Raw genomic sequence first — 27,245 nt, 5'->3', positions numbered from 1 at the left:
GCTCTGATCCTCAAAGATCTCTTCAATAGATGCACCAGCGGAGCTTTTTAAGCAAATGGGTAAAACGTGTCTTGATTTTCCCAGCTGATAGCCACGGTTTATCAGGAGATGATAAAAAAGAAGAAATCCCCCCCTCCCTCCATCCTCATCCATTCATCAAAATCCCTGCAGAATCCCATTGTTATCTCCATATTCTGCTCATCTCTAAATCTGAGAGCATAATAGAGATTCTGCGGTGGAGGGAGCCCGAACTGCGTCTGCATATTTATTCAGCTGTCATGTCTATCTGAGCTGATCATCAGAGGAGATAAGCTAAAGAGATGAGGGAATAATGGTTCCCGCTGAGAGGCTGCAGAGCGACACCAGCACGTTCCTGCAAAAGCAAACCAGCCCGGAGTCTCAAATGATGATGAGACGATGCTGCTGAAGAATTCAAAGTTTGAAGGAGGGACTTTTTTCTGCCCCTGGAAGGAGCAGACACTGCAACCACTGACCTGTTCACCCCATAGAAAGAGATGCTTTAAACGACCTTTTTGGTGAAACCCTCCGTGCAGAGAACATTGAAAGGGCTGTTCATATAGTCCAGGGTATCACAGCCACGCCGGTGTCATCTATATGTCGATGCATATATGCAGGAGCCCAATCAGGATGCCGCAGGACGGCTAATTGAACAGTATCCAGCAACTGACACCAGGCTATGGAGGAGGAAACCCTGCTCAATGCTGCCATCTAGCGGCGCCTGGAGGCAACCTGGGAGCAGGGCTGTCCCCTGCTGCTGCCGAGGAAGTTTGGATGACAATTATCTGTTGTATTTTGCATTAATGTGATTGCTTTGTCTGCAGACTCATCTGACTGCAATTATAAAGAGTAGCATTAAAACACTAATTAATTAACTCAATTGTGAGCAGATTGATTAATTCTAAACAAACACGAGATCGCAGCAAGCAAATGAGCTCTGGAGTGCCGATGCATCTGGGAGTGCTGCTGCGGAAGACATTTTGATTATCTGCAGACACATGTAGTTGCAAATCTTTTTAATTAACACAAATAGATAGTGGCAGCGCGCGGGTTGCTGGTGAAACCATCCTGCTCGTTACTTGTAATCATAATTTGGTCAGTTTTTAAAAAGAATGCGGGCTGGAGATGTGGACTGAAGGCAGTGATCGAGAGGCGGCTCAATTATTCCAAACTTGTGTGTGTGTGTCTGTGTTTGTGTGTGTGTGTGTGTGTGTGTGTGTGTGTGCGCGCGCGCGCGCTTACGCGAAAGAAAATAGATCCTGACGCGGAAACTCATCAAGCAGGGAAAAAAAGAGATAATCAAATTATGATCAAAACAAAACAGATGGTCACATAAATCATCCATTCAGATGTTGGACTGGTGCCTCTGAACAATGAATCACTGCCCAACAGAGGAGGACACACACACACACACACACACATATATATATCTCTGTGTGTGTGTGTGTGTGTGTGTAATTTAAGAACAAAACAACATGTCGGGGGGAAACCCCCAGAGCTTACCGTTAATATAAAAAAAGCAGTATTTTGTTGTGAAATATCTTTTTTAAAAATTGACTCGTCTCACAAATGCTGGTGTAGAGGAGGGGGCGCGCATTTTCTCGGGGTTTGTTTGGAACCCGAATAAATATGATATTCGTCGTTTTCGATGCTCTCCTGCAACAGATTTAAAAGGGAGCAGTGAGTCAAAACACCTTTTCTCGGTGTGCTGTCACCATCTGCACATGCAGAAAAGCCTAATCAGAGAGATACCACTAAAGTGCATGTAGTACTTTAGAGATTTAATGCAGTTTTTAATTGGATAGAGGCCCATTATTTTTTAATACAGAGGGGGCACTGAGGCACATAAAGCTCTTGAATATTTTTGCAAATCATGTTCAACAGCATAATGATTAACCACGGCGCTAAATTTGCCTCGCAAAATGAAAAGCAAACTTCATGCAAGGCGTAATTTAATTGTTTCCCTTCACATTTTCTGGCTCCCATTGTTGGAAGCTTAACATTTTTAGACTCTGCTTAACAGCCGCCTGGTGACGCCTGAGCTGCAACAATGTGACTGACAAACGTTCTGAAGTGGCTGCAGAATTCCCTCAGCGGGCCGAATGTCAGGCAATATTACATCACTTTATCTCACATTTAAAGACCCCTAACAGGGATATTTGTGCTGCTTTATAAGGCTGTAAAATACCAATTAGTGTATCAATCACCTGATATCACCGATATGCTATTTCAGAAGCTATTAACTCTGTTTTTTTAACAGCACATATTGTATCATATAGCCAGTTTTATGATTTTAGCATACTACGTGTTGTTAATTATGATTAATTTCAGCAGTCGAAGGTGCGTTTTCACACATTGAGGAGAACACTGCCACCTGGGAGCAGGTTTAGGTACTGCAACGCCGTCTCGTCTGCGTGTTAACGATCAGAACCATAATAAAGTATATCAAATAAATACTCAGATTGCAAATAATGGAAAATTTAAAAAAAAACACAACTAACATTTGGATAAAACCCGCAGAAATTCAGAGAAATAAACATTAAGTGTGAATGAATACCTGCATTAGGGGGGGAAAGGAGGCTTGACGGAGCGCCTGGTGACTGGTGGGACCAGATGGTTCTTCTCAAAGTCAGGAATGTTTCATTGGTGTGAAGGAGCGTGAACCTACAGGGACTATCGCACACCTGTGTGTGTGTGTGTGTGTGTGTGTGTGTGTGTGTGTGTGTGTGTGTGTGTGTGTGTGGTGTGTGTGTGTGTGTGTGTGTGTGTGTGTGTGCCCAGCAGCTGGATCTATCTCGGTGGGAAGGATTCTTTCCTCTGTGGACTTGGAGAATTCTTCATATTTGGGAGCTGGAGGATTCCTCTTGACTTCAGGAAGCACTACAGAGATTCTTCCGGGCATCATCTCACTTCCTCTGCTGGCACAGGAAGTGTGGTTCTGCTTCAGACGCCGAGAGAAGAGGAACCTGCAGCCCGGGAGAGAAGGTCCAGCATCATTCCCACATTTGTGATCATGTTTCAGGCTGCTGTTACATCAGAAAAGCACACAGGAGAACTTGTCAGGACTCCACCAGTGGGTCCAAACTGGCTCGAACAGATACGGTTCTGCATTTTGTTTTCTTCTTGTCTTTGACTCAGAGGAACAATCCCACTTATTCTTACAAAATGAGTAAAATCCACTGAGATAAAAGAGAAATGGGACTTATTTCCCTCTGGTTTCCTAAAATAAGATCACTGAAACAAGCATAAAGTGACAGAGTGACAGTTTCTAATCCAGGCCTGTTCTCCTGTTAGCTCTGACTGCAGCAGCTCTCAGCTCCTGCACAGACGCAGTAAACAAGCTTCTTTCTGCCTGAGCAGAGCGCTGATAATCTCCTGCTGGAGCATTACCTTATGTCACTTTGCTGCGCGTGCCGGGCCCCTGCTAATGCAGGAGTTTCGCCGCGTCGACGGCGGAAGCTTCGCTCTGTGAGTTTGAAAAGAAACTGACATCTGTGTTGGTTCTGCCGCAGCTAATAAAGTGATAACAACGGCTGCCTCTGAATGGAGCGGAACGCCAACTTTCCTCATTCACAAACACTTTGGAGATGCCATTGCTGCCTCATTGCTGCTGCTTCTTCTTCTCTCCCTCTGATTACTCCTCTCATCTTATGTAAATCCTCTTAAGTCACATGTTATTGTTTATTGCAGCTGTGAAGGTTAGGTGTTCCTAAGCCCCGCGCCTCTGCTTATCTCGCCGGTGCATTCATCTCTGTCTCTCCAATGACTCTTGTTTTGCCTAATTCACTAATGGATGAGGAAAGTTGTCTGGACCTGATGCGGCGCTGACGACCAATCCATGGCAGCAACATGCTAATCTGTCCCAGTGGCTAACAAGTCTTCAGAAAAGAGAGGCAGGGGCGTCACAGCACAGATTTATTCACATTTAAAAGACAATCAAGCTCTCAACCTATTCTCCTTTTTAAGTGCTTTTTTCTTTTGTTACAGCCTCTGCAGACAACAGGCATGTTTAGACCTTGACTGTAGATCATAATCACATAGAAGGACTTAAAGTGCTTAAAATTTACTTTAATTTTGGATTTTTTATGACACATTCTTGAAGTTCTATGTTCATGAGGCATGAATATGTGTCATTATGTCTGTTTCACTGCGACCAGGAGTGTTTGGACACCTTCAATTCTTCTGATACAATACTCACTGAAGCTTCATGGAGGTAGATGGACCAGAAAGAAACCATATTTGTGAAAATATACAGAATGTGAACCTTATTTTAGTTTTACAGGGATGCAGTTACCAAATTAGACCAGGTTTTGGTTACATATGTTCATTTGGGGGTCAATGAAGGACATTTGCTCTCGTCTGCCCCCTGTCGGCTAAATACAGATCTAGCTTTTAAAACGTGGTAGTTAGATCTGAATACATATTGATCTGGTTAAAAACAAATGTTTTGTAACAGGGGGACGGGTCTCGGGTGTCTCGTTTCCAGCTGTAACAGGGGCCAAAGGGCGGTGCGAGGCTTTTTTTCCACCCCTCAGCAGAAAATGAACTTTGGAGCGGAGCCCTGATTGCGCACAGACTCCTTCATCTGCTCCCTTTGCTGAAGCCGCGCAACAATGGCAGAAAGCAGCGGGATCCTCATCAAAGGAGGGAAGGTGGTGAACGAGGACTGCTCCGTCCTCAGCGACGTTTACATCAGAGGCGGCAAAATAGTGGAAGTCGGGCCGGATCTCCGGGTCCCGTCCGGAGCGCGAGTGATCGATGCGACCGACAGGCTGGTGATCCCGGGAGGGATCGACACGCACACGCACATGGAGCTGGCCTTCATGGGCACCAGAGCTGTGGACGACTTCCACATCGGTACCAAGGTGAACTCAGAACCTGAGAAGGGTCATATATCAATAACAATCCAGAAGATTTTTGCATGGTGTGGTGCAGCTCAGATCATCTGCTGCTGTCTGGCCGCTCTGCTCCAGCATGAAGCAGAGCGGCCTCTGAAACAATCACATCCGTCCAAATTCGGCTGCTTCATTCTGCAGCAGGAAACTTTGATTCTTCAAGCAAAAACGGTCTCAGACAGAAAACACAAGTCTGTTAATATTTAACGAACATCTGCGCCCCTCCACAGGCTGCTCTGGCAGGAGGAACCACCATGATCCTGGACTTTGTCATGACCCAGAAGGGTCAGTCTCTGCTGGAGGCCTATGACCTCTGGCGAGAGACGGCTGACCCCAAGGTTTGCTGTGATTATTCTCTGCATGTCGCCGTCACCTGGTGGAGTGACAAGGTGAATCAGGGTTTTAAAATGGATTCAAATTCTTCCTTATGTTTCTTCTTATGATTAGACTCCCCATTCTTTTTCTACCTGTTCCTCCTGCAGGTCAAAGAGGAAATGCAGACACTGGCCCGGGAGAGGGGGGTCAACTCCTTTAAGATGTTCATGGCCTACAAAGGTGTGTTCATGCTGCGGGATGACGAGCTGTACTCGGTCTTCTCCCGCTGTAAGGAGGTCGGGGCCATAGCTCAGGTGCACGCTGAGAACGGAGATCTGATTGCAGAGGTGAGATTATATCTATGTTTAGATGCATTTACAAAGACTTTAGAGTGAATATCTACGACTTGTCTTCTCATTTAAGACAGTAACATCCTGTTGTAGAAGAGACAATATCGGGCTGTACACTAGAGGGCAGCACATGCTAAAAGGTTTCACATGTGTCTGCTGCAAGACAGAAAATGACTTTATTGTCATTATATTTTGGAAGAAACGTTAGTTTATCTCTAAAATCTGTATAAGTGTAAAATTGATGTGATAACCACTGGAATCTTTGAAGCAAAATGGCCACACATGTCCTTATTTTTTGATAAAATAGATTATTATTTTTTGATAAAATAGATTTTTCTATTTATAAACTGACCAATCGTTGCGACTCCGCAGGGGGCCAAGAAGATGCTCTCGTTGGGGATCACGGGGCCTGAGGGCCACGAGATGTGTCGCCCAGAGGAGGTGGAGGCTGAGGCCACTCAGCGCGCCGTCACCATCGCCGGTGCCATCAACTGTCCTCTGTACGTCGTCCACGTCATGAGCAAATCTGCGGCCAACGTGGTGTCCAAGGCCCGCAAAGATGGTGAGTGTGGATCTGCTGCCACCTGTTGGTCGAACATGGTAACGCTGAGGGATGAATCTGGCGTTTAGCCTGATAAAGTTGCCCCTCTACAGGCAATGTGGTGTTTGGGGAGCCCATTGCAGCCTCGCTGGGCACAGATGGGACGAACTACTGGCACAAAGACTGGGCCCATGCAGCTAAATATGTCATGGGTCCCCCTCTACGCCCTGACCCCAGCACTCCCGGATATCTCATGGACCTTCTAGCCAAGTAGGTATAGTAGGACATTTAGGATTTACTTCACTCATTATTAAGTCAGGACATCACCCCTCTCCTAAACACAGAAAACCAATACATTCCACCAGGATGCAAACATGGAAAGATCAATATACACATTCAAATTTGTCATTGAGCTTTAAAGCTCTGCCTAGAAACATTACTACACAAATGAATTCTACATTTACTGATACATTTTTGAGCTGACAACAGTCAAAATTCTGAATAAACAAATCAGTTTAGTTTTCCACAGTCACAATAAGATCTGGACAATCTAAAAATGAAGGAAAGGACAGATTTTTCAACGCTTGCAATCCCAATCACTACCACTAGATGTCACTAGAATGGTCAGTCTATTTAAAAAAAATATTCATTGTTGATTAAATCACATGAACGAACTACAAAAGGAAACTAAATACAAGTGATTGAGACAGAATATCACTATAAGTCTGCACTGTGCATGAACCACAGTTGTTTATATTCCTCCTCCTTTCTGTATCTGTCTTTAGCTGGATAGAGATCTTTAAGGGCCACGATGATCCCTTTAACGTCTCAAACAAACTGGGCTTGTTTCAAATTTCTTTTTAAGGTGCTCTGTAATGTAGCAAACATGCTTAGGATCAAAGTCTGACAGAGGGAGCAGCGTGCAGAAATTCATGTAAATCAGCTACTTTGCATTTTAATTAACCCGCGATGATGACTGCCGTTGATAATTTTATAGTTGTCAGGGCTTATTTTGCATCTTCGCTCGTTATTTCCAGCACCTGCTTCGTCAATGACATCTGTTTTTCCCCATGAAAACGTTCCAGCGATGATCTCACGGTGACAGGGACCGACAACTGCACCTTTTCGGTGTGCCAGAAAGCTCTGGGCAAGGACGACTTCACCAAGATCCCCAACGGAGTCAACGGAGTGGAGGACAGGATGTCTGTCATCTGGGAGAAAGGAGTGGTGAGCTGACCTGGAAAGACCGACAGAGTGGCAGAACACATCCATTTCATTATAGATTTTGGGCAAACATCAACACAGCCTCAGATTTCTCTTTTCAGTAAGATGCAAAAAGCAGCATTTCCGTACAATCTGGGATCTGTGGCACATTTGTGATCGAAATCCGCTTACGAATAGCCTAAAAAGGGAACTCTTCTGATTTTAGCATCTGTTCCCTAAAATCAGCTGCTGTCGTGTCGTTTCCTCAGCACACCGGCAAAATGGACGAGAACCGATTTGTGGCTGTGACGAGCAGCAACGCAGCGAAAATCTTCAACTTCTACCCGCAGAAAGGCCGGATAGCCAAAGACTCGGACGCTGACGTGGTTATATGGGACCCCAGGATGACAAGGTGAGGCCCTGCCAGCAGCCTGATCTTAGCCCGCTTCCATGGCTCCATCGCTCGGGATTCATCAGCAGAGACGCGGGGCAGGCGCAGGCCCAACAAGATAAGGTTCAGAAGTTTCGCTGGGGAGCTTGAGGATATCGATACACAAATAAAACAAGAAGCGAGGCATCTTTTGCCACCTCACCACACACTCACACACGCCAACCCAGCGCGTAAGCCGATTAACGCCTGTGCGCCATCCAGAGTCAGAATGTCATCACTTATCTACAGCGGTAAATGAAAGCACAATTTACATATGAATCACATCCATCAGACCCTAAAAGGACTGTTGGAACCTTTCCTTCTCTTCCACATTTGGCTGCTTTTTATAAAACCCACTTGCGTAAGATTCACACGCAGACAGCATCCGTGGGACGATCCTGATTGCGGTGGTCACGGTGGATCTGAGATGACAAACACTTCACGTGGGCGTAAAACTGCTTTTCATAGTACGCCGGGCAGCACTGGGGCTATTTTCAGTGAAGACCGCTGTTTAAAACCGACCACCGATTTGTTTGCACGCGCTTCTGTCTCATGTCCCGGATGTGGAGCAAGCGTAAATGTGCTGTTCTGCGGTGTGCACACATGGAGGACGGTTTGAGTCCCAGCAGCATGCATATTCCGGGCTTATGTAATGGAATTTCACTGTGCTGCTCTGCTCTGTTTGCTGGAGAATGTGGACCGAGCCCCTCGGGGAGGCTAACCGCTGATGTGGACTGGAGAACATGTTTCACCCCACTGGAAGCCGATCTGCTGGTAACGTCAGAAGGAACCTGACCTTCTCTCTCCTTCCTGTTTGCAACCCAAATCTGAGACCGCTGTCAGCCACCGTTGCCGTGAGGCCGCAGCGTGCGTGCCAGTGTTACGCCTCCCTTCAAGCAGAAACGGGCCTCGTGTTTCACTGCTGCATCCACAAATTATCTGTGAAACTGCAATAATTGCCCTCAGACATGTCGCTTCATCACATCCGGCGCCAGGGGCCACACGCCGTTGCATAATGGTTCTAAACGCTTCGGAAGCTCCGTCAGCGGCCTCCTGTTTCATAAATGGGCTACTTGAATAATGAGGAAACATCTTGTTTATGTCAGCATGTTTGGATTCACAGATCCACAGGAAATGTGTGTGTCTGTGTGTGTGTGTGTGAGTCCCAGCTTTGATTTCAAGTGTTTCCGGTGCCATCTTATCTACCTGTCTGTCATCGCCTACTCTGATTCAGCCAAATGTTATTTTAATGACCACGAAATGCAAAGAATAAGGCTGCATGTTTGATGAGTTTCATGCTTTATTGGAGCTCGTTGTCAATCATCAGGAAAATCTCCGCCCGGACGCACCACCAGGCTGTGGACTACAACATCTTCGAGGGCATGGAGTGCCACGGCGTCCCCGTGGTGACCATCTCCAGAGGCAAAGTGGTCTACGAGGAGGGTCAGCTGAAGGTGTCGCCGGGCCACGGCCGATTCGTCCACAGACAACCCTTCTCTGAATTCGTTTACAAGAGGATTCACCAAAGGGATCAGGTCCGGAAAGCCCAGAAGAGAGACAAGAAAACAATTCCACTCGATTCATTCAGGGCAACCTGATGCCGATGAGACGTGTTAGGTAAAGGTCAGTTAACCTTTCTCTCCGCTGTGTCGGCCCTGCAGGTGGGGAAGCCTGCCGCTGTGATCAGAGAGCCCTACGCAGGCAAAGTCGTCTCTCTGGGAACGTCTGACTGAGTCCATGAAAGGTCTTTCAGGGCTCCTGCTGGGTGTCGCAACGCCACAGAGGTGAGGAGGAGCCAACAGGAGCCGTTACATGTACCGCATGACAGTCCGAAGCCACTTCTTGTGAAGGTCACTCAGGTCTTGCTAGCAGTTAGCTTCGTTTTCCACGTGTGGGCTGTGCTCATCTCGACGCTCAGATCCAGTGTTGCAGCGTCGACTTTCTCCTGCATTTCTCATGTGATGGTCACAAAAATAAAATTAAAGACACCTTAGGAGCATAAAACCTTTAGCTCTCCTCATTTTTAACCCCATTGTCATGCTTGTGGCCAGAACACTTCTCTGCGTCTTTCACTAAAACGGAACTTTGCTTTACTAGAACGTGCACCATCCCCACGTATGGATCCACTATATGTTGGGGGAAAATGAGGTCTGGGGCTGTCACCCAGCATCGTGCGGCAGCTTCCTACTGGGCTCATGTCCTGGTGTGCTATTATGCCACGGGCCCAGTTGAGACATAATGTGAGCTTATCAGGTTACCTCACGGGTCATTGGCGGCGTGTGAGTCACCAAAGGCCTTCTGATCCTTCGGCTGCACCACTTCCTCTTAGAGTTAAAAACATGACGGCAAAAGCCCGGACAGTGCACAGAGGTTTAAGTAATGAGCAGGTGATGCTGCTTCAGCGCTTCGTGATACCACAATGATTCAAATACACCCAGAAAATGCAAATAAAACTGTCTTTTAAGCAGCTGCCTGATTGGGAACTATATTTTTATTGCATCTAAGCTCATGTCGAAACCGCAGCAGTGGTGCAGGAGAGATGAGGTTGCTGAAATTAAGTGCAGAACAAAGCTAAATAATTCCTTATGGCACAGTTACCATGGTTATTTAGATCGTCGTACACGCAAAAACACATTCAACGACCCGAACACAGCATTAAGGATCAGAATGGAATGATTTGGAAAAAACTGGCATTGAATGAATGAAATGAAATAAGAGAATGAGAACAGGAAGTGATGGAAGCAACTAGAGAAAAAATGGCTAATACCTGTGAGATGATAGTGAACAGTGAGAGCGTGTAAGTGAAAGGAGGACAGTACTGTTCAGTGCACATGTAGGGGACATCTGTGGGGGTTATGTAAGCAACTATTACCGTGGTAACAAACAGAAACTTCTCACAGCTCAGTTTAGGTATGAAACTCTAAATAAACTGCTGGAAGTGTGTGCTGTTTGAATGCATTTATCTGTGCTTACACACACACACACACACACACACACACACACACACACACACACACACACACACACAACACACACACACACACACACACACACTCAAAACCATCAAAATATTTTTAAGGTTAAGTCTCAAATATAAAGAGAAGATGTGAAATGAAGTAGATTAATTAGGAGTTAGCGTGGAGGTCTCACCGTGTGTGTGACTGGTGGGACCAGATGGTTCTTCTCAAAGTCAGGAATGGTTCATTGGTGTGAAAGAGCGGGAACCTACAGGGACTATCGCACACCTGTGTGTGTGTGTGTGTGTGTGTGTGTGTGTGTGTGTGTCATATCACCACTCCACAGTCGGAATCAGTGCAACATCTTTTTTAATTTGAAAAATAACTTACATAACAGCTCTAAACTCAACCAAGAAATAGAAAATTGATGGGTATTTAAAAGGATAAATAACAGATTCCTTTAGCTTAATATTAAACAACACATTCTTTATTATCACAGGCTACTGGAGGTAGAGAGGGGGGTAGAGGGGGTTCTGTCTGGAGGAAGCTTACGTTTATCTTATATATCATATACTTTAAATCATTTACAGTTTAGGTGATTTAAAACCATCAACCAAAGCCTCCAACAGTCTACGATGCAGCTAATGAAACAGCCCATCAGTAGCTGTATCAGCAGAACCTGTAGCTTAGCTTTCCTTTAAATACTGAGGCAAAAGATAACGGAGTAGTTTGAGGAATCTCTCTGGGCCTGAAGATCAGAGGAAACCAAAAATGCAGCTGGAGGAGGAAAAGAAAAATTACCCACCGTATTAGAGCATTTATAGCTGGTGAGCTTCAACACCTACCTTAGAATAGGGCGAGGTGACCTTCACAGGTCTCCTCTGTTGCCGCTTCTTTAAGATTTTGGCATGCAGGTATTCCACCCTGGCCTCTGTGGGACCGGGGAAGAACCGCTCGCACACCAGCAGCCTGAGCTGGGCCACCTTAGCCGCCATCAGAATCATGACCACCAGGATGGACACGATGAGAGCCAGAGGGATTACGGAGGTGTGGAGGAGCAGCGTGGGTGTAGGAAGACACTCCTTCTCAAACAGCGTCATCGAGTAGGAAAAGTCTTCCCGGTGGGTTTCCTCGTGAATCGGTATCCCTATCAGGGTCGCAATATCCTGAACGGACACGGGAAAGGGTTACATGTCTGACAGGATTAAAAGAGTCCGTCACCTCGAGGACACTTACCTGAATGTTCAGTAACAGGCGGACGTGGAACGGCTCCAGCTCTGTCAGCGTTGTTGTTATGATAGCAACAAGCCAGTACATCAAGGCGTCCACGGTAATAAACACAACCCATATCACAAACTGGGACACCACTGGAATGCTAAACTTTAGCATTGCTCTCCTGTCCCTGAAGGTGGGACGGATGGAGGGGACAGTGTACAGCTTCTCCTCCTCTGCTGTGAGGGGGAGGACGTGGGCTTTTCCCTCCGCCCGCCGCTTCCTGTCAAACTCCACAAATCTGCCGCCGATTAACTTGTTTTTGTACTTCAGGTCGTCGTGGAATTTTTTCACGTGCAGCACGATGAACGCCGCGAGCACGAGGAAGCTGACGGCGGGAAACATCTTCTCCGTCACCGAGGAGACGGTGTCCACGATGGACTGCACGTACTGGACGGTCTCGTTCAGTTTGTGCTCCGCTTCACTCAGCTTGGCTTCAAACTCTTCCGATCTCAGCCTGGTTGAGATCTTGGACTGGCTGGTCAGCTTCACAATACCCAGGTCGGGCTTCCACAGCCTGTTTGCCACCCACTTCAACATCTCCTTGTACCTCATTAATGGAACGACGATGGCTGCTTTCTTGGATTTAAGGTTACAGATCATACTCTTGAGCAGAACGGAGAGGTTCTCCCAGGTATTGCGAATGTTTCTGAGAACCACCAAGCTCGTCCCAGCGGTGAGGAGCAGGTTACGGCTGTTCTTCATGAAAACAGAGACGACGAAGAGGGTCCCGAAGCACCTCACTCTTTTTGACAGGAAGAGGGCAACAGTCAGCAGCATCATGGAGGAGCCGGCAATACCTCCTGCCACCACTAGCTCATACCTAAGGGTGAAGTGGAGGTAGAGGAGGAGCAGCGAGCTTAGCAGAAGACTGGAAAGGCTGCAGGTGAGGAGAAGGATGAGAGAACTTTGGAAGCCACCTCTTTTATCACTGGTGAAGACGTCCACCGACAGAGAACCGACGTCCTTGATACACTGTTGCACTGAAGTCCAAGAGAGCAGCATTGCGTAGGAACGTTCCTGGAAAAGAAAGCCAACACCGGAGCGCCGCGGACTTCACATTTGTTTTACTGCCTGTATTCTGCAGGAAACTTAAAGGGCGCTAAACAGGAAGTTCAGGTCAGGCATTTGTCACTCGTTAGTCATCCCTTTAAAAAACCCAAAGCAGAAGTATCACGTGGACGGTTTTGACTCTCATCTGCACGTTTGCCGTTCACATTCTACATCCGATGGCAACAGACTGAATGAAGATTTTAAGGAACTTAGATTAAATGCTCAAATTTCATCAGCTTCTTAACGCTGCTTGTTACCTTAAAAGGACAGTTCACACCAATTCTGCTCCGTTTCTCTCTTTTTGTTCCTCTACAGTATTTTATCTGTGGGATATGATAGTGTCAACGTATAGAGGGCAGTGTTTGGATGTGAGGTGTGATACACCAATACTAAAGATCTGATCACTAAAACACAACAAGAGACTACGCTGGCAGAGAAGAGACACAGGTGCTACTTATACAGGCTCAATCCAGGTGATTGGACACACAGGTGAAGCACATTAAGGTGGAATGGATGACCGGGTCAGTCTGAAGGCTGAAGCTGTTGCCAATAATCATGGAAATGTATGTTTTTAACATGCTTATGCACCATTTATGTGCACCTAAGGTCTAAACTTAAATAAGCTCACTTTTATGAAGTGAAACCAGGAGCTGAGGTTATTCCAGGAGGAAACATCATTAATAAATCTATTTAGGGATTTCCATTAAATTCAGTCATTATGGGAGTAGACCTGATTCTGATCAGTCCTCTGAGGAAGCTTTATTAGTTAGAGTTTGAATGATTCAGCGTTACCTGAAATGATCCGGCATTTTAAAAGAAGGAATTATTTCTCCCAAGATCTGGAGAACCTCTGAAAAAGGCCATTCATAACCTTTTGTGTATGCATTTGCCTCTACTTGTTTTACTGCACACGTGGGGACCTCGCTTTACTCAGCTCACTGACTTATGGGGTCCGAGCATCTTCGAGGTCAGCACTTGAATGGAGGACAAATTAACCTTAAGTTATACAAATTAAATGGAAGTCAAAGTTATGCTTGCAAACCTGTGCCCGTGAGTGCGTGTGTGTGTGTGTGTTCACGCGTGGGTTATCACCAGTCAACACTTGGCATCAGTGTAATATCAATTTTTTTTATTTTTAATTTGAAAAATAACTTACATAAATCTCTGTACTCAACCATACTTAACCAAGACATAGCCTTGGCATTAACACATTGCACCAAAAAGAGAAAATTAAAAGGCATTCAAAAGGATAAATAACATATGTCTTTGTCGTCTCTTGAGGCATTTTTCCTGTTCCAAGAAAAAGGTCAACTATGCAATTCTTTTTTTTTTTCTTTTTCTTTTTTAAATTGAAACCCCCGACATCTAAAGGTATGTACAATGAAATCAAAATGAAAATATACACCGCAGCTTTTTCTCGGACATTAAAACACGTTATCGTCATATGAAAAAGGAACAATGCCTCATTTCAATTTCATTCAGACATACTGCGACCGAAAGATTCACGTACCTCCCAGACACGAGAGGCATTTCAGAATTACTAAAAAATAGAAAATAAAAAAAAAAGAAACTGGTCTTGGCTTTTAAATAAAACTAACAAAAATATAGTAACTCAATTTCATTTTCATTTAAACGAGAAAAAAAACACAATTCTGTGGCAACGTCCCTTGTTACTTTAATTTGATTTGCTCATCTTTGCTAACAGCGCCTGTTAAAACGAACCCACAGCGACACACGCACACACACTCACACACACACACCTCCTGCATGTTTGCTCTTTTCACCTCTTGCAGTACCCACACGTTTGCATGTTTGTCACCAATACTGAAATCAAACACACTCGCCATCCCAAACGGTTCTGGTTGACCTCGTTAAATAGAAAATATTTTCCTTGTCGCTTTATTTATTTATTTTTTTTCCTGGAAAACCTGAAATAAACCATGGGCTCGGGCAGGTGGAATGTCTCTTTTTTTTTTCTTCTTTAGAAATGTCAATAATTGGCCGAGGAAGACCGAGTGCTAATCCCAATCCAGTTCGATTTGAGGTGGAGGAGGGGGAGGGGGGTGGCAAAATAGATGAAGCTGACATGCACTGTACAAGAAACTGCAAAAATTCCAAATATCTTCTTTATCAAAACATGCTGAGTTACAGTAAGGTGTGCCCAAGCCATGTTGCAGAAAATACCTTTTCAACATGCTTGTTAAAACAAACCAAAGCCAACGTAAAGAACATACGGAAACCATACGGGAATGTAAAATAAGCCGCGGTCCGAAAAGGCGGACGGCATCAGGGGACCAAACAGTGGTAACAATGAGGAGAACCCTGGGACAAGGAAGAGAAAGAGAAACATGTACATTTTGCACATTATGTGTATCTTTAAGAGGCGCGAGGCCTCGTACAATGAAATAAATAATTTACATTTATTCTCATTATCACTTTTTGTCACATAAACATTTTTCTGTTAAAGTTTCCTTATCTCGTCTGCAACCACAGACTCATTAATGGTCTAAAGAATGATAAAGAATTCTTTCTTTTTTTAAAGTTCATGATGTTGCATTCACTCCCCTTGAAAACCATGCACTAGTGACATTTCTCTTTAAAAATAATAGAAATTGCTGAAAAGGGCTGATCTGTTTCTATTTTCTTCCACTTTTTTTTTTTTTGCAAGTTACAGCCTCAAGAAAATAATCTTTTTTTTCCTTTAATTTAAATTCATCTAAATTTGTGTCCATGCAAATCAACTAAAAAGGAAAAAATAAATATAGATATTTTTTGAGATTTCATACAACATATCAACAGAGAAAGAACAATGGTGGATTGTACATCTTTTCACGGGGTCTGGAGCTTTACTGTGTTTACGCTGGACGGTTGATGGCAGCCGCTTCCATATTGCCTCTTATATCCTTGAAGCCTTTCGGGTGTTTTTCCGGTGCAGTTTGATTCATAAACCTGAACAAAGCACGACATTTTTTCTTGTTTTTTTTTGGGATACAAGCTGGGACACACCTCACTCGAAGTGACGGTCTCCAAAAAACTCCATCTACAGCTACTGTAAGTCTGTTGGCGTGGCGTGACTGGGCGTCTGGTTAGAAACGCCGTCACCCCCTTCAGGTACGAGTACACCGACGTTATAAGAAACAAAAGAAAACAAAATGAAAACCAAAAAAAACCCCAACATAATCAAAGCAGAACATTTAATTTTCATTCAAAAAGGGCTTCTGTAGAACTCCTTTAGTGGTTCCCAGTGCTGACCCCCATGGCTTCAAAGTGGACGAAAACCTGGAACTGACGGATTCCTCGTGCTAAGGAGTTCATTCCCGTTTCCTCCAAACAACAACAACAACAACAGCCGGCAATCCCGGCCGCCGGGCGCTCGCAACGCGCCTCGCCGTGTGCACAAGGTGCGCGATGTTTTTGCTTAAAAGACAGGTTCACATCTGCACCCCAGGAAACAGGCTCAGAAGACACAACATCAAGCATGCAGTGTAACCAGGGGGCGTGGCCTGTAATCGCAACACTGGCTGCTACAACAACGCTATCAGTCCGCACGCTGCTATGATCGAGAGAAACTGTCCAGTGAGGATTGGGAAGCTCTTCTTGTCAGTGGGGCCAGAGTAGGGTCCACCAGTGAGGAAGGAGGAAAGAGCTTGAACCAGCCAATCACCATGTTGGACAGGTCCAGCTCATCTAACAGTATCTGAACTGCTCCCATGAATGACTTGTGGTCCATTCGTCCATAGTCGCCCCACACGATGACCTGCGGAGGGACACACAGGGAAAGGGATTAATGGTTTGCAGCTCAAGGGGGGCTGATCTGAGTCCAGATCTGGTTTTATTAGTGCTCTCTCACCTGTAAAACCTTCCCTCCTGGACTCTCCTCGAACGGCAGTTGCTGCTGGTAAAGAGGATCCAAGGTTTTTCTTGCTACTTTAGTTTTCTTTTTGGCTATGCAGACTCCGTTTTCCAGAAGGTAGACCTTCACATAAGGTGCTGACAACACAAGAAGTGACAGGAGGTGTATGTCAATGTGCTGCCATTGACCTCGGGAGTATGAGGCAGTGCAAAATGTCTTGTTTTAGCAAGAGAGCGACGGCTCAGGTTACCTGGCAGTGACTTGGAACCTGGTTTTCCCACAAGGCCACGAGCTCTGATGACCTCTACCTCCAGCGCTCCTTTCTTCTCCACCATGCCAATCTGGATGTCACCTGAAGAGTAAAAATAAACAACATTAGATGATATGTTTTACAGTAAAATATGTGGTTGTTAATCCTCAAAACGTGCTGGGTGGATTCTCACCCATGGGTGGAGTAGCCAACGTCTGTCGTCCAACCAGCTGGGCGGGGCCAAGACCATCCAGGAAGTCGCTGAACTGTGCATCGGAGGAGAGTCTAACTCCAGGGAAGATGAGGCTAAAGCAAAGGGACGTGTGTTTATATGAGCTCACGCTTACAGAAAGTGGTGGGCAAATGAATCCCATGCAAGTGTCTCCTTACTTTCCCTCTGAGCTGTAGCTGTTCATGCTGCCGTCCGTGGACTCCCGGCTCGCCTGGCGGGTCATCCTGCTTCGCATCTCCACCGCCAGGCCCGTCTCTGTGCTCCTCTGGATCGTGCTACGCAATTTCTTGCCTCCTGCTTCTGGTCGCACGTTCAGAACCACAAAAATGGGAAAGAGAGAGAGAGAGACACACAAGATGACGCACGGTTGGTCGAATGCACCGAATCGGCGAGTCAGATTATCGCAGAACCCTGCGCCTCGACAGGCCGGCCCCGGAGGGGTGAAAGAAACAACTCCAAAGCCTTTAAATCATTCATCACCTCATCGTGCTCCACAGAGACCGACTCTGTGCGCTGAAGAGAACGTGCACGGCCCTTTTTTGTAGCACTCTGCAGGACTGTGCGCCTGCGGGGGTCTCGCAGGAACCGCGGTGAGACCACGCTCCACCTACAAACATCCACTGTCTGTCTAAGCCATCCTCAGTGATCCAAGATGACAGCTGACTCCCCCCATTAGCTGTGCCGCTGCTCATCCTCACCCAGCGCCCCTGACAGCCTGCGTGTGGAGCCACGTGGCGGTGCCTGTGGCGTGCACCCATATGATGCCTACGACGGAATGCATACACACGCGGCGATGCTGTAAAATGAAGCCAGAGGCTGATTATTACAAGATGCTCGTTGGAGGGTCTTTAGCCTCAGAGTGGGAATTGTGGAGATGAGAGATGTTCCTGAGTATCTCTTGGCCCACAAACAGAGAAAAGCTCTTCAACCTTGAAATCTCGGTCATTCAGCCGGCTTCTGCCTCCTCTTTCCTGCTCTTGACACATCGCAACAGAAGCCGCAGACGCAGAGGTCGTCTCTGACGTCGGACCGCTGCTCCCAGACCTCCTCTGACGGATCAAAACAATGCAGCATCTCTGTGCAAACAGCACGTACGGCAGGCTTGTGCAAATGCTTTCAAAGATGGCAGCTTTGCCAGCGCCGGCTGGGTTTGTTTAAGTATCCGCTGAGCTGCGGTCTGACCGACTGGCGCATCACCAAGTCGCTGCCTTAAAATCTCAGCTGGGAACTGCCAGCAGCAGAGCGGAGAGGAGTAAGAGTAAGGGGAAAATATGGAGGAGTAAATCCATGCCCTGCTTAAGTTCTCTGTCAACACAGAAAACTGGAATTAGAAGCGGAAATTTTAGCTGCACTCGCGAGAGGTGAAAGTCTTTATGATAAGATTTGGATCAAATGAAGAGACAGTCATAAAATTATCTTCTTATTAGATCAGGGCTGCACACTGAAGACAGGAAACTGATTCATCCCAGTTGCTGAAACCGTTTCAAACGCAGCTCCCATCGCAGACACTGAAGGCTAAAGTCTGACAGAATTACATACACAAAATCCAACTTTCCAGTCATCATGAAGCCGGAATCTTTCTCCTTAGTCACACTTGTCTAGACTCTCCCCTGGCTGTCATCTTACCTCCATCATCCTCATCAAAGGAGTTCATGCAGGGAAAATAGACGGCCAGCGCTTCGAATGACGCAGACAGGCTCATCTTGCTCTGGGAGCGTTGGATTCGCATCCCGGGAGCCGCAGCAGAGGTGTCGTGCCCCTGCCTCCCCATCTTCTGAAGGAAGGAAACGCTAACCTCACTGCTAAAGCTTTGCGGAGGACCGACGTGTCTGGCTGGGTAAATGAGGCCGGGTCTGTGCTGTCCTTCACTGTGCCGACTTCAGAGTCTTGTGCTGTCTGAGTCTGACGCTCTAGTTGCACCTCTTTCTTCAGGAGGGGGAGGGGAAAGAGCCGCAGCGCGCTCCACCAATCACAGTGCGGGGTGACTCGAGCGCACCTCAGCCCGCTCTGTGGGTGAGCGAGCTCTACCCAGAGATATTGAGACCCCCCCCCCCACCTTCTGTTTCTCAAATTGCACTAATCTCCTTTTCTCTTTTTTCATTCACTCTCTTTGTTTTCACCTTTTACTTTCTGCCCTCCCCCCACCCTCCCCCGCTCCCTCCCCATCTTGTCTTCAAGCCATTAAAAACAAGCCATCATTACGCTCGCCAGCAGCCCCCGCCACATGGCGATCACTAAATGTTCACGTGTCTGACGGCTGCTGCCGGAGCGCAGCTGCATTGTGCTGGCAGTATTTCATGTTTTGCTTTCACTGCCTCTCCTCCGAAGTGAGAAGCTGTTGATCGTATTCACGTGCACGACCTGCAAAACACCATCAATCTCTCTTATCCGCCTTGTTGAGTTAGAAGAAATTTGGTTTTCTCTATTAATCAGGAGCCAAAGCGTCAAACAATCGGACCAGCTCGGCCTTTGAAGCAGGGTCAGATGTGCCTAAACATGGACCTCTTCTCACTCTGTTCCCGCCTGCTGGAGACATCCGAGGTCAGCTTATTCAAACACTCTGGGGAAAATTGTGCAAAGAGAAGAGTCTTCTTCTGTGGTGGTCTCTGGAACACTGATAAATCTGCCACAGCGAGTGAGGGTGTAACATAAAGGAAATGGATGGTTTTGGGCTAAACTTCAGCTCCTCTGCACTCTCTCTCTCTCTCTCACCGCTCGATTTAGGTGGAATATCAACTGAAACCGGGCCCACTACTTTAGGCCCAGCTGGGGTTTTTTACACTCTGGTGCATTTTTGTCCAATTGCAACGACAGCAAGAGTTCTTCTCTCCTAGCTCTTAGATGTGCACTTTAAGAAACGCTGCAACCTACTTCCAGGAAGATGCCCTTTACTGCAAATCTTCCCTCTCTGTGTTTCATGTAGGTCAGCTCAGCAAAAATCACTTCACGCTAACAGCTAAGAGGAAACTGGGTGAGCTCCTTTTTTCAGCCAGAACAGTGTGACTAGTTTGCAAATCCAGATTAAAAAGGTTTCTGTTCTGCCTGCATCTCCAAATGAGCTGAATAAAGTTTATTTGGTGCATGTTTCAGATGCAGTTTGCATTCAGAGGTTTTTCTACTGGCTTTAAACGTAAAAAGAACATTGCTAAAGACGCACGTGAGCAATGGTATTGTGGACATTTTCAGCCCAGCCCCACACACGCGTAAACACAAACACACACCTGTAAACGTGACAGTGAATCTTAGATTTTAACATTAGAAATTAATCAGTGTCACGCAGTTTAATAATGTTAGTGTAATGTATACTATATAATACTGGCTTCTGGTTAATCACAAATGTTAATAAACCTAATTGGTCGAAATGAAAAGAAAATAGCATGAGCGGAGGCAGCGTATCATCAATCATGGAGAAAAAAAAAGAATAAATTTCTGCTGGGTGCATAATGCGTCATAGCAGTCATGGCAACAAGACATATGGCACGTGCTGGCTCTTGCCCGTTGCAAAAGTTTACTGTTGCTTTTCCACCCACATGAAATGACAGGGGCATTCATCCCCTGCCCCAGCACCTGAAGGAGCAGCCAATAGGAGGGTCACAGTTGCAACACACCTACAGCAGTTCTGAAGAAAGTCAGATCCTCTGGACATCCTCAACTTTTATGGCAGTGGGGGGGTGGCTGGGGGGGTGGGGTCTCTATTTTAGGCAGCAAAGGCAATGGCTGATTTCCCGAAAACATTACGACACTGAACATCAGCTCTAGTTTAATTCCAAACCTGCAGGACTGGGAATAACCATCAACTCAGTGGGCAGGAATCTCCAGAATGTCCACTGTGAGAAGAAGAGGCTATCATCCCAGAAGTCATATTTTGGGCTGAAATGGCAGCCGTCACAGACAGAAGCCTCTCGGAAATCTTTGTGATTAACGGGTCTGAGCCGGGCCAAGTGTCAGAGAGCGACTCTGGTCCCATCCACTGTAAACACAGCTTAATGGACGCCTCCAACCCAGGCGCGTGCGTGAACAGATGAAGGTAAACACACAGGTATGAGCAATTAAACGGGCACACAAGCACATGTGTGAAGGCTGGAGGACATGCTCCGTCTTCACTCCGTTTACATTCCCCGCTGCCACCTATGATGAAGGCCAGCTCTGCTGCCTGGAAGTGCCCTCCCACTTGGCTTAAACATGAGCAGCCATATTCATAGAGAAATAATAACATCAGGCTGAGCTTAACTGCACAGGAATGAAGCAATATTTACCATATGATGATCTCTGTTCAAAGATTTGATTGCTTTAATCAGCTAATTAAAATTTGTCTACATTCATCTACTGGTAGTTAGATGAACCAGGTTAGGTGAAACTAATAGGATAAACTAAGCTAAGCTATTTCTTTTGTTTTTATTTTAATGTCCAGTGGCTACAGAGACCATAAACAGAATATATAAATAGAATAAGTTGAAACATTTTTTTTGCTCCCTAGACAGTTAATCTAAATACAACATGAGTGACGCCACCCACAGTTCTCTTCACACCCTCAATGAAAGAGTCCACTGAGGGTGCGAACTCCTTCATGGATGTCAGCTCCGAGTTGAAGGTGTGAAACAGGGAGGGGTAAATATAAAGCAGATCCGGCCCTCGACCTCTGGATGCTTTTTCTGGCACAAACAATAAAAATAATGCGGAGAGGGAGAAAAGCTGTTGTGTCACATGTTGCATGTGACAGGAGATGCAAAAAAATAAATAAACATGTCACGGCAGCAGAACTTCTCACGTCCTGCTGAAAGAGGAACTGCCAGTAAGCACGTTCATTTAACTGTGGATGTAATGAGCGGAAGCGTTTGGCTGACACGTGACATGGTCGCACTGACCACACGCAGCTCCAACTGACAGCAACTGCAAGAGGAAGTTACTAATTTAGTCTCAGTTGATATCTAAAAATGCAGGGTGGAAGTTCGCTATGAGTCCAGTTCAGAAGCACGAGTCATTGAAATATTACAGTTTGGAGCCTCAAATTTAGGCCGAGTCGATGTGGGTACCCGAGATCCCGAGCCGCGCCGCATCAATGGCGTTAAAAACAAGTTCATGGAAATCATTAAACGATGCTCCTGCATAATTACTGAAAGGGAGGAAGGAAAACAGCAGAGTGGATCATTCTGTGAGTACAGCGTCTGCTTGGAGAGACGCAATGTGCTGCATTCAGTGTGAAAATAGCCCATTTAGTCCACACGCACATCCTGGCTCATGAATAAGTATAAGGTCATCAGTGGTGCTAATACGACTATGAAAACAAGCTGGATTATGATAAACGAGCGCGTCCAGCAGACTTGCAGGGAAATTATGAATATCATAAAAAAGGTGCACAGGAAACACGCAGAGTTTCAAACTTGTGTTCATCAGAATAATATGGCAGATGTCTGTTTGCTGCCCCCGGTGGCTGTACTGAAGACTACTCTCACAGATGTCCCACAACAGGCAGTCACATACAGCAGGAATTGGTAGAAAATAAAAATCTCCATGCAGAACCTGTGAAGCAGTGCTGACACTGCTACAAAGGAGGCCCACAAGCACCATCACCCCAACAGAACAGTCGTTTTGACAAGAATAATCAGATAAGTTGGGTACAAAAATGGTCAAGTAAGAGTATTTCTCACGTATAAAATCTAAAAGTTAATGACCAGAGAAGTGCTGAAGCTAGAGATACATTTATTTGCTTTTTTATGTATGTGCACAGATTTTCTTTTTTCCACCAAAGAAACAGGAGAATTCACTATTGGATGTATGAAGTCGTTTAGACGTCACAGCTGCAGCAGTTTGACAACACACGTGCATGAAAATGACTAATCTGAGAGGTCAGGCTGTCCAACGTTCACAGCCTTTCACGTGGACCCGTGATGAATGGAGAGAGGAAGAGATCATAATACAGAGAAAATGATGGAAAAGACACATAAAGAGACATTCAGGTGGGATTAAAGAGAAGAATAGTAACCGGAATGAGAGCACACTAGGGCAGCAGCATCCCTGCTCTGGAGGCGCCCTGTTCATGTATCATTCTGAGAGCGGTGCGTCAGCTTCGGGCCCCCAAGGAAATCAATTAGCATCCTCAGCTGCTGAGACCGTCACCCGAGTCAGCCCAGAAGATAAATTACCTGAGCCAAAAGTTCGGGGTTCAGCTATTTTACCGCGGCTGTGCAGACCGGTTTGTCTGAAGGCTTTGCTGGTTTTCATCGGCATCCGGTGACTGATTAGGTGAGAGGAACCAAGCAGCCAAAACATTCTTTATTCTGTTTACATTAGTGACTTATATAGCCAACATATATCCGCCTTTACCGTCAGTGCTTGTGGATATTTTGAGTGTGAGACATGTCGCATTCTTTGGAGTCTGACTGAGTATAAACAGCAGTTTGGGCTTTTTTTTCATAATGGGATTCTGTTCTCAGGATCTGGAGGAGAAAAGCACAAAAGTGGCAGCAACGCTGCTCCAGCAGGAGCAGGTAGCGCGCTGATGATTCCATCTTTGATTCCTTTCCATATCACAGTAGGCCGCCTCGCTCATTTCTGACTCTCACTTTCCCTATTGAACGCTCCCCTTCCTTTGTGTGTGACCGGGAAGGTGACATGAATGGAGCATGAGCCGCGACACGTGTCGGGGTGCGTTTCCGCTGTTCCCGATCGGATCTTTACCAAAAGCGGCTGCCCGCCGGAGGAGAGAGGAAGTCACGTGATGCACTCTGGACTGGAAAGATGGGTTGCTCTCGGGTAGCTACGCTTTTCTGTTTTCCTGGATGAAAGTCTCGTCCTTTGAGCACTGCAATGACAAAACCAGCAGCTTCTGCAGCTGCAGATTGTGTACACACTACTTACTGTGGCCACCTGGGAGCACATCCATTCCATCTGACTAAGCTGTGTTTGTAGAAGCCAGAGTCGTGCTTCTTGGCGTTTCTGCCCACCCCCACCCTGCATTTGGCAGGGTGCAGCGACCATTGAGCGCACTCTTAAAACCATCCTTTGAAAACACCTTTCAATCAAACGATGAGCATCTGGGGACAACAGGGTAAAGTAGGGCAAGAGGCAGCCTGGCAGCATTTGTCCTGGTGCGGAACCGATCGCGGCTCGTGAAAGGAAGACGTGTGTGTGCTGGCAGACGCCAGCTGATGCACTCAGAGGGACCGAGTGAAATATTAATAGGTCTGGCAAATCCAGAGCGCTGTAAAAGCGGGTGCTGGAGAGAGACCTGTCCGGCGTCAAACTGTCAAATCTAAAAACGTAAAAATCTACAAACAAACATTGGATTCATTGTTTATCTTTGTCCATGAGAAAAGCCACCTTTTCAAAGTCTACTTCAAATATGACGAGTTCTTTTTGTTTGTTCTCCGAAACATCACTGCTCCCAAATAAAGGCTGATCGGCATATGGATACCTTATTAGCAATGAGTACAGCAGCAGCCTACGGAGCAGCAGCAGCCCATGTGCCAGTCGAATCACGAGCCAGCGGGGCATCGCAGCGCCACGTGCGCGCGACGCCTCGCTTCATCTCACCTCGCCCTGCACCCATTCCTCCATCTATCACACTGTCCCTCCACCAAAGTGCTGCAGCCGCCGCTCAGCAGGCGGCACCGATGTGGGACAGGACCAGGACAAATAGGAATTGGAATTTTAAACAAACATTGTTTGTCGTCCTAATTTTAAATGACAGCATGGTGCCTGTGTCGACACCTGACGGGCACTGACACAGCGGCACGACCTTCACCTCAACAGAGCAGACTGCAAATGCTCTTCGAGCCATCTTTTCACAGCTCCGGCAGCTCAGCCCGAGGACGATTAATATCGATTATGTTCAAAAAAGGAACTTAGCAAAGAGTATACCGGTGATAGAGGGAAAGTGACAAAGCCCTGATACACAAAATAAAAGTTCAGCTGCTGTCATGCGGTAATCTATCATCTATGGAAACGACTGCTTTTCCCCAGATTTGTTCATTCTTAGCGTTACCCCTGACTTCAAGTCTTTAGCTTTGTAGATTTCTGTGGTGTATTTGTATTCAGTATTAAAAGTTTCGCCAAAGAGCACCACCCCTAGCTTTCTGGTTGCCATAGATACACGGGTTTCTCTTGCACCTTTACCCTTTATGGCTTCTGCAATGATTCCAGGATAATAGATGCTAACAATGCCATAATATTACTGTAGTTGCCAGTGAAGGTGGCTCTTTGGGACAAAATGCTTCATTCATCGAAAAAAACGGTATAATTCGCAGTATACCATACATACATGTGCACACAGTCTCACAGGCACTAAACACAATGAAATTGATGCGAGAGCAAGAAAAGATGAGCAGGGAACAGCGGCTGAGGTAGCAGGAGGGTAAAGCTGCTGTGGTATCACGCTTCCCAAACTAAAACGGCCAACGCAGCCATGAAAAAGCAGTAGCAAGTAACGAAAGTAAAAACAAGAAGGTTAAAGGAGAGAGGGGGAGAAGTCCCGGGAAACTTGTTACCTAAAAGGAGGGGTGGGGAAGGGAAAGGAGTAGGAGTCTGCTGGAAGTCCACGAGCCTTTGAGATAAAAGTTAGGGAAAAAGGAGGAAGATTAGAGAAGCACATACGGGAAGAACGCAGGACGGACGCAGACGTGGACGTACAGACGGCACGGTTGGAGCTGGCTACTGTACCTGTTTGGCTGAGCTGCGAAGTGCTCTGGCTCTTGCGAGACATTCCCACCATGGCCTGCATCTTGGCACCAATGCTGGAGCGCCTCTTCTTGTCGTCAGTGCCTACTGTGCTGACCGCCGTGTCTGATTGGCTGCCGTCCGTCTTCTCCAGGTTACACATGTCGCCGCTGATGCTTGTGCTCTTGGTCATGTTCATGCCGCTGGAGGAGCCCATCTGCCTGTTTTTCATTTTGGATGCAAAGTCACTGTCAGCGACCGCCATTGTCGGGGGGGCACGCGAGGGCAGGGAGAGAGAGAGAGAGAGAGGAGGCCCAGAGGAGAGGATGGAAGGAGGAGGGAAGATAAGAGGAGAGGAGACAAGGAAAGAGTTCAGGTACAGGAGTTCATGACTTACAGCACGGCTCAGTATAACTCAAGGCGTCCCTCTGCTGTGTTTAGCTCATTAAATCTTGGAATAACTGGATTTCTGGGCCAGTTTCTCCTTTGAGACAAGCAGTTTTTTTTAAATATCCCAGTAATATAATTAGAGACATCAACACACTTGTCTGACGCTCAGTTTCAAGTTTGAAAGTCATTGTTTTTCACCCGTGTAAAGATTAACGTTGCAAACTGCCAGTTTTCTGACAAAACGCCTACAAACGGATTGTTCTTTTATGTTGGTGGTGCATATTTATGTGACACCTGCTTGGTGGAGGAAATCTGAGTGTTTACTTTGACAATGAAAACCCTGGAACACATTTATGCCGGTGCTGCTGCTTTGCTTTTCCTGCAGTGGCAAAATTAAAAATAAATGTGTCCTGATGAAAGAAAAGGGATCAAATCTTTACAACAATGGCTGTGCGGTTCGTGCGGATTCCTGTGTAATTGTAGGTTTATTTGGTGTCCTGCTCTCCTCCTGCACACGTGGAGACGTAAACACACGACACTAAACCTGACAGAGCTTCTCTGTCTTCAGCGTTGCTCGCCAGCACTTGCTCTTCACATGGAACTAGGCCAGAGTCCAAATTAGGCTCTTATTTTAGCTCGGCTAGTAAAATCATCACCAAGAGACAAATTACATTCTGTATCACATGGCTGTGCATTTTTAATAGGATGAGTTATATGCAGTAGCCTCCGGCTGCTATCTATTAACAAGGCAGCCTGGCCGTTCGCCGTTCGAGCAGCTGTAACGGACAGAAGAGACGTGTTGACAGGAAGAGAGTCGATGTGTTTGCACAA

At 46.2% G+C, this 27,245-nt stretch overlaps 3 protein-coding genes across 57 annotated transcripts in view; 1 reads left to right on the top strand and 2 right to left on the bottom strand.

Moving 5' to 3' along the window:
- The first annotated feature begins 3,931 nt into the window (after positions 1-3,931).
- On the top strand, positions 3,932-10,219 carry dpys (dihydropyrimidinase). 2 transcript variants are annotated; one of them, XM_057045704.1, is made up of 9 exons: positions 3,939-4,883; positions 5,144-5,302; positions 5,396-5,575; positions 5,951-6,140; positions 6,233-6,389; positions 7,205-7,346; positions 7,592-7,734; positions 9,080-9,287; positions 9,414-10,219. In XM_057045704.1, exons 1-9 carry the CDS (start codon positions 4,632-4,634, stop codon positions 9,483-9,485), a joined length of 1,503 nt encoding a protein of 500 aa, XP_056901684.1. In that variant the 5' UTR covers positions 3,939-4,631; the 3' UTR covers positions 9,486-10,219. The 2 variants fall into 2 exon arrangements, with proteins under 2 accessions (XP_056901685.1, XP_056901684.1); XM_057045705.1 differs by lacking the exon at positions 7,592-7,734 and having other exon boundaries at positions 3,932-4,883.
- Positions 10,220-11,026: 807 nt separating this feature from the next.
- On the bottom strand, positions 11,027-13,450 carry LOC130532085 (dendritic cell-specific transmembrane protein). Of its 5 annotated transcripts, none has more exons than XM_057044392.1 (5): positions 13,292-13,450; positions 12,805-13,001; positions 11,946-12,726; positions 11,555-11,875; positions 11,027-11,486 (listed from the first exon to the last, which is right to left on the bottom strand). In XM_057044392.1, the coding sequence occupies exons 2-5, from the start codon at positions 12,984-12,986 to the stop codon at positions 11,379-11,381; spliced, it is 1,392 nt and encodes a 463-aa protein (XP_056900372.1). In that variant the 5' UTR covers positions 12,987-13,001; positions 13,292-13,450; the 3' UTR covers positions 11,027-11,378. The 5 variants fall into 5 exon arrangements, with proteins under 5 accessions (XP_056900372.1, XP_056900373.1, XP_056900370.1 ...); XM_057044393.1 differs by having other exon boundaries at positions 11,034-11,486; positions 11,946-12,804; positions 12,902-13,001; positions 13,292-13,342; XM_057044390.1 differs by having other exon boundaries at positions 11,034-11,486; positions 11,946-13,001.
- A 692-nt stretch (positions 13,451-14,142) lies between these two features.
- rims2a (regulating synaptic membrane exocytosis 2a) overlaps positions 14,143-27,245 on the bottom strand; it is an 83,524-nt gene continuing 70,421 nt past the window's right edge. For 35 of the 50 annotated variants that reach the window (XM_057044336.1, XM_057044343.1, XM_057044355.1 and 32 more), the window contains 6 exons: positions 26,028-26,272; positions 17,528-17,669; positions 17,331-17,443; positions 17,138-17,239; positions 16,885-17,024; positions 14,143-16,791 (listed from right to left, as the gene is read on the bottom strand). In XM_057044336.1, the coding sequence (XP_056900316.1) occupies positions 16,588-16,791; positions 16,885-17,024; positions 17,138-17,239; positions 17,331-17,443; positions 17,528-17,669; positions 26,028-26,272 (946 nt within the window). In that variant the 3' untranslated portion in view covers positions 14,143-16,587. The remainder of the gene's footprint in view (positions 16,792-16,884; positions 17,025-17,137; positions 17,240-17,330; positions 17,444-17,527; positions 17,670-26,027; positions 26,273-27,245) is intronic. The other 15 variants (XM_057044370.1, XM_057044374.1, XM_057044376.1 and 12 more) reach the window with 4 other exon arrangements.

This window comes from Takifugu flavidus, chromosome 10 (genome assembly GCF_003711565.1).
Source record: "Takifugu flavidus isolate HTHZ2018 chromosome 10, ASM371156v2, whole genome shotgun sequence".
NCBI classification, from domain to species: Eukaryota; Metazoa; Chordata; class Actinopteri; order Tetraodontiformes; family Tetraodontidae; genus Takifugu; species Takifugu flavidus.
This window is presented reverse-complemented; position numbering and strand designations above follow the sequence as displayed.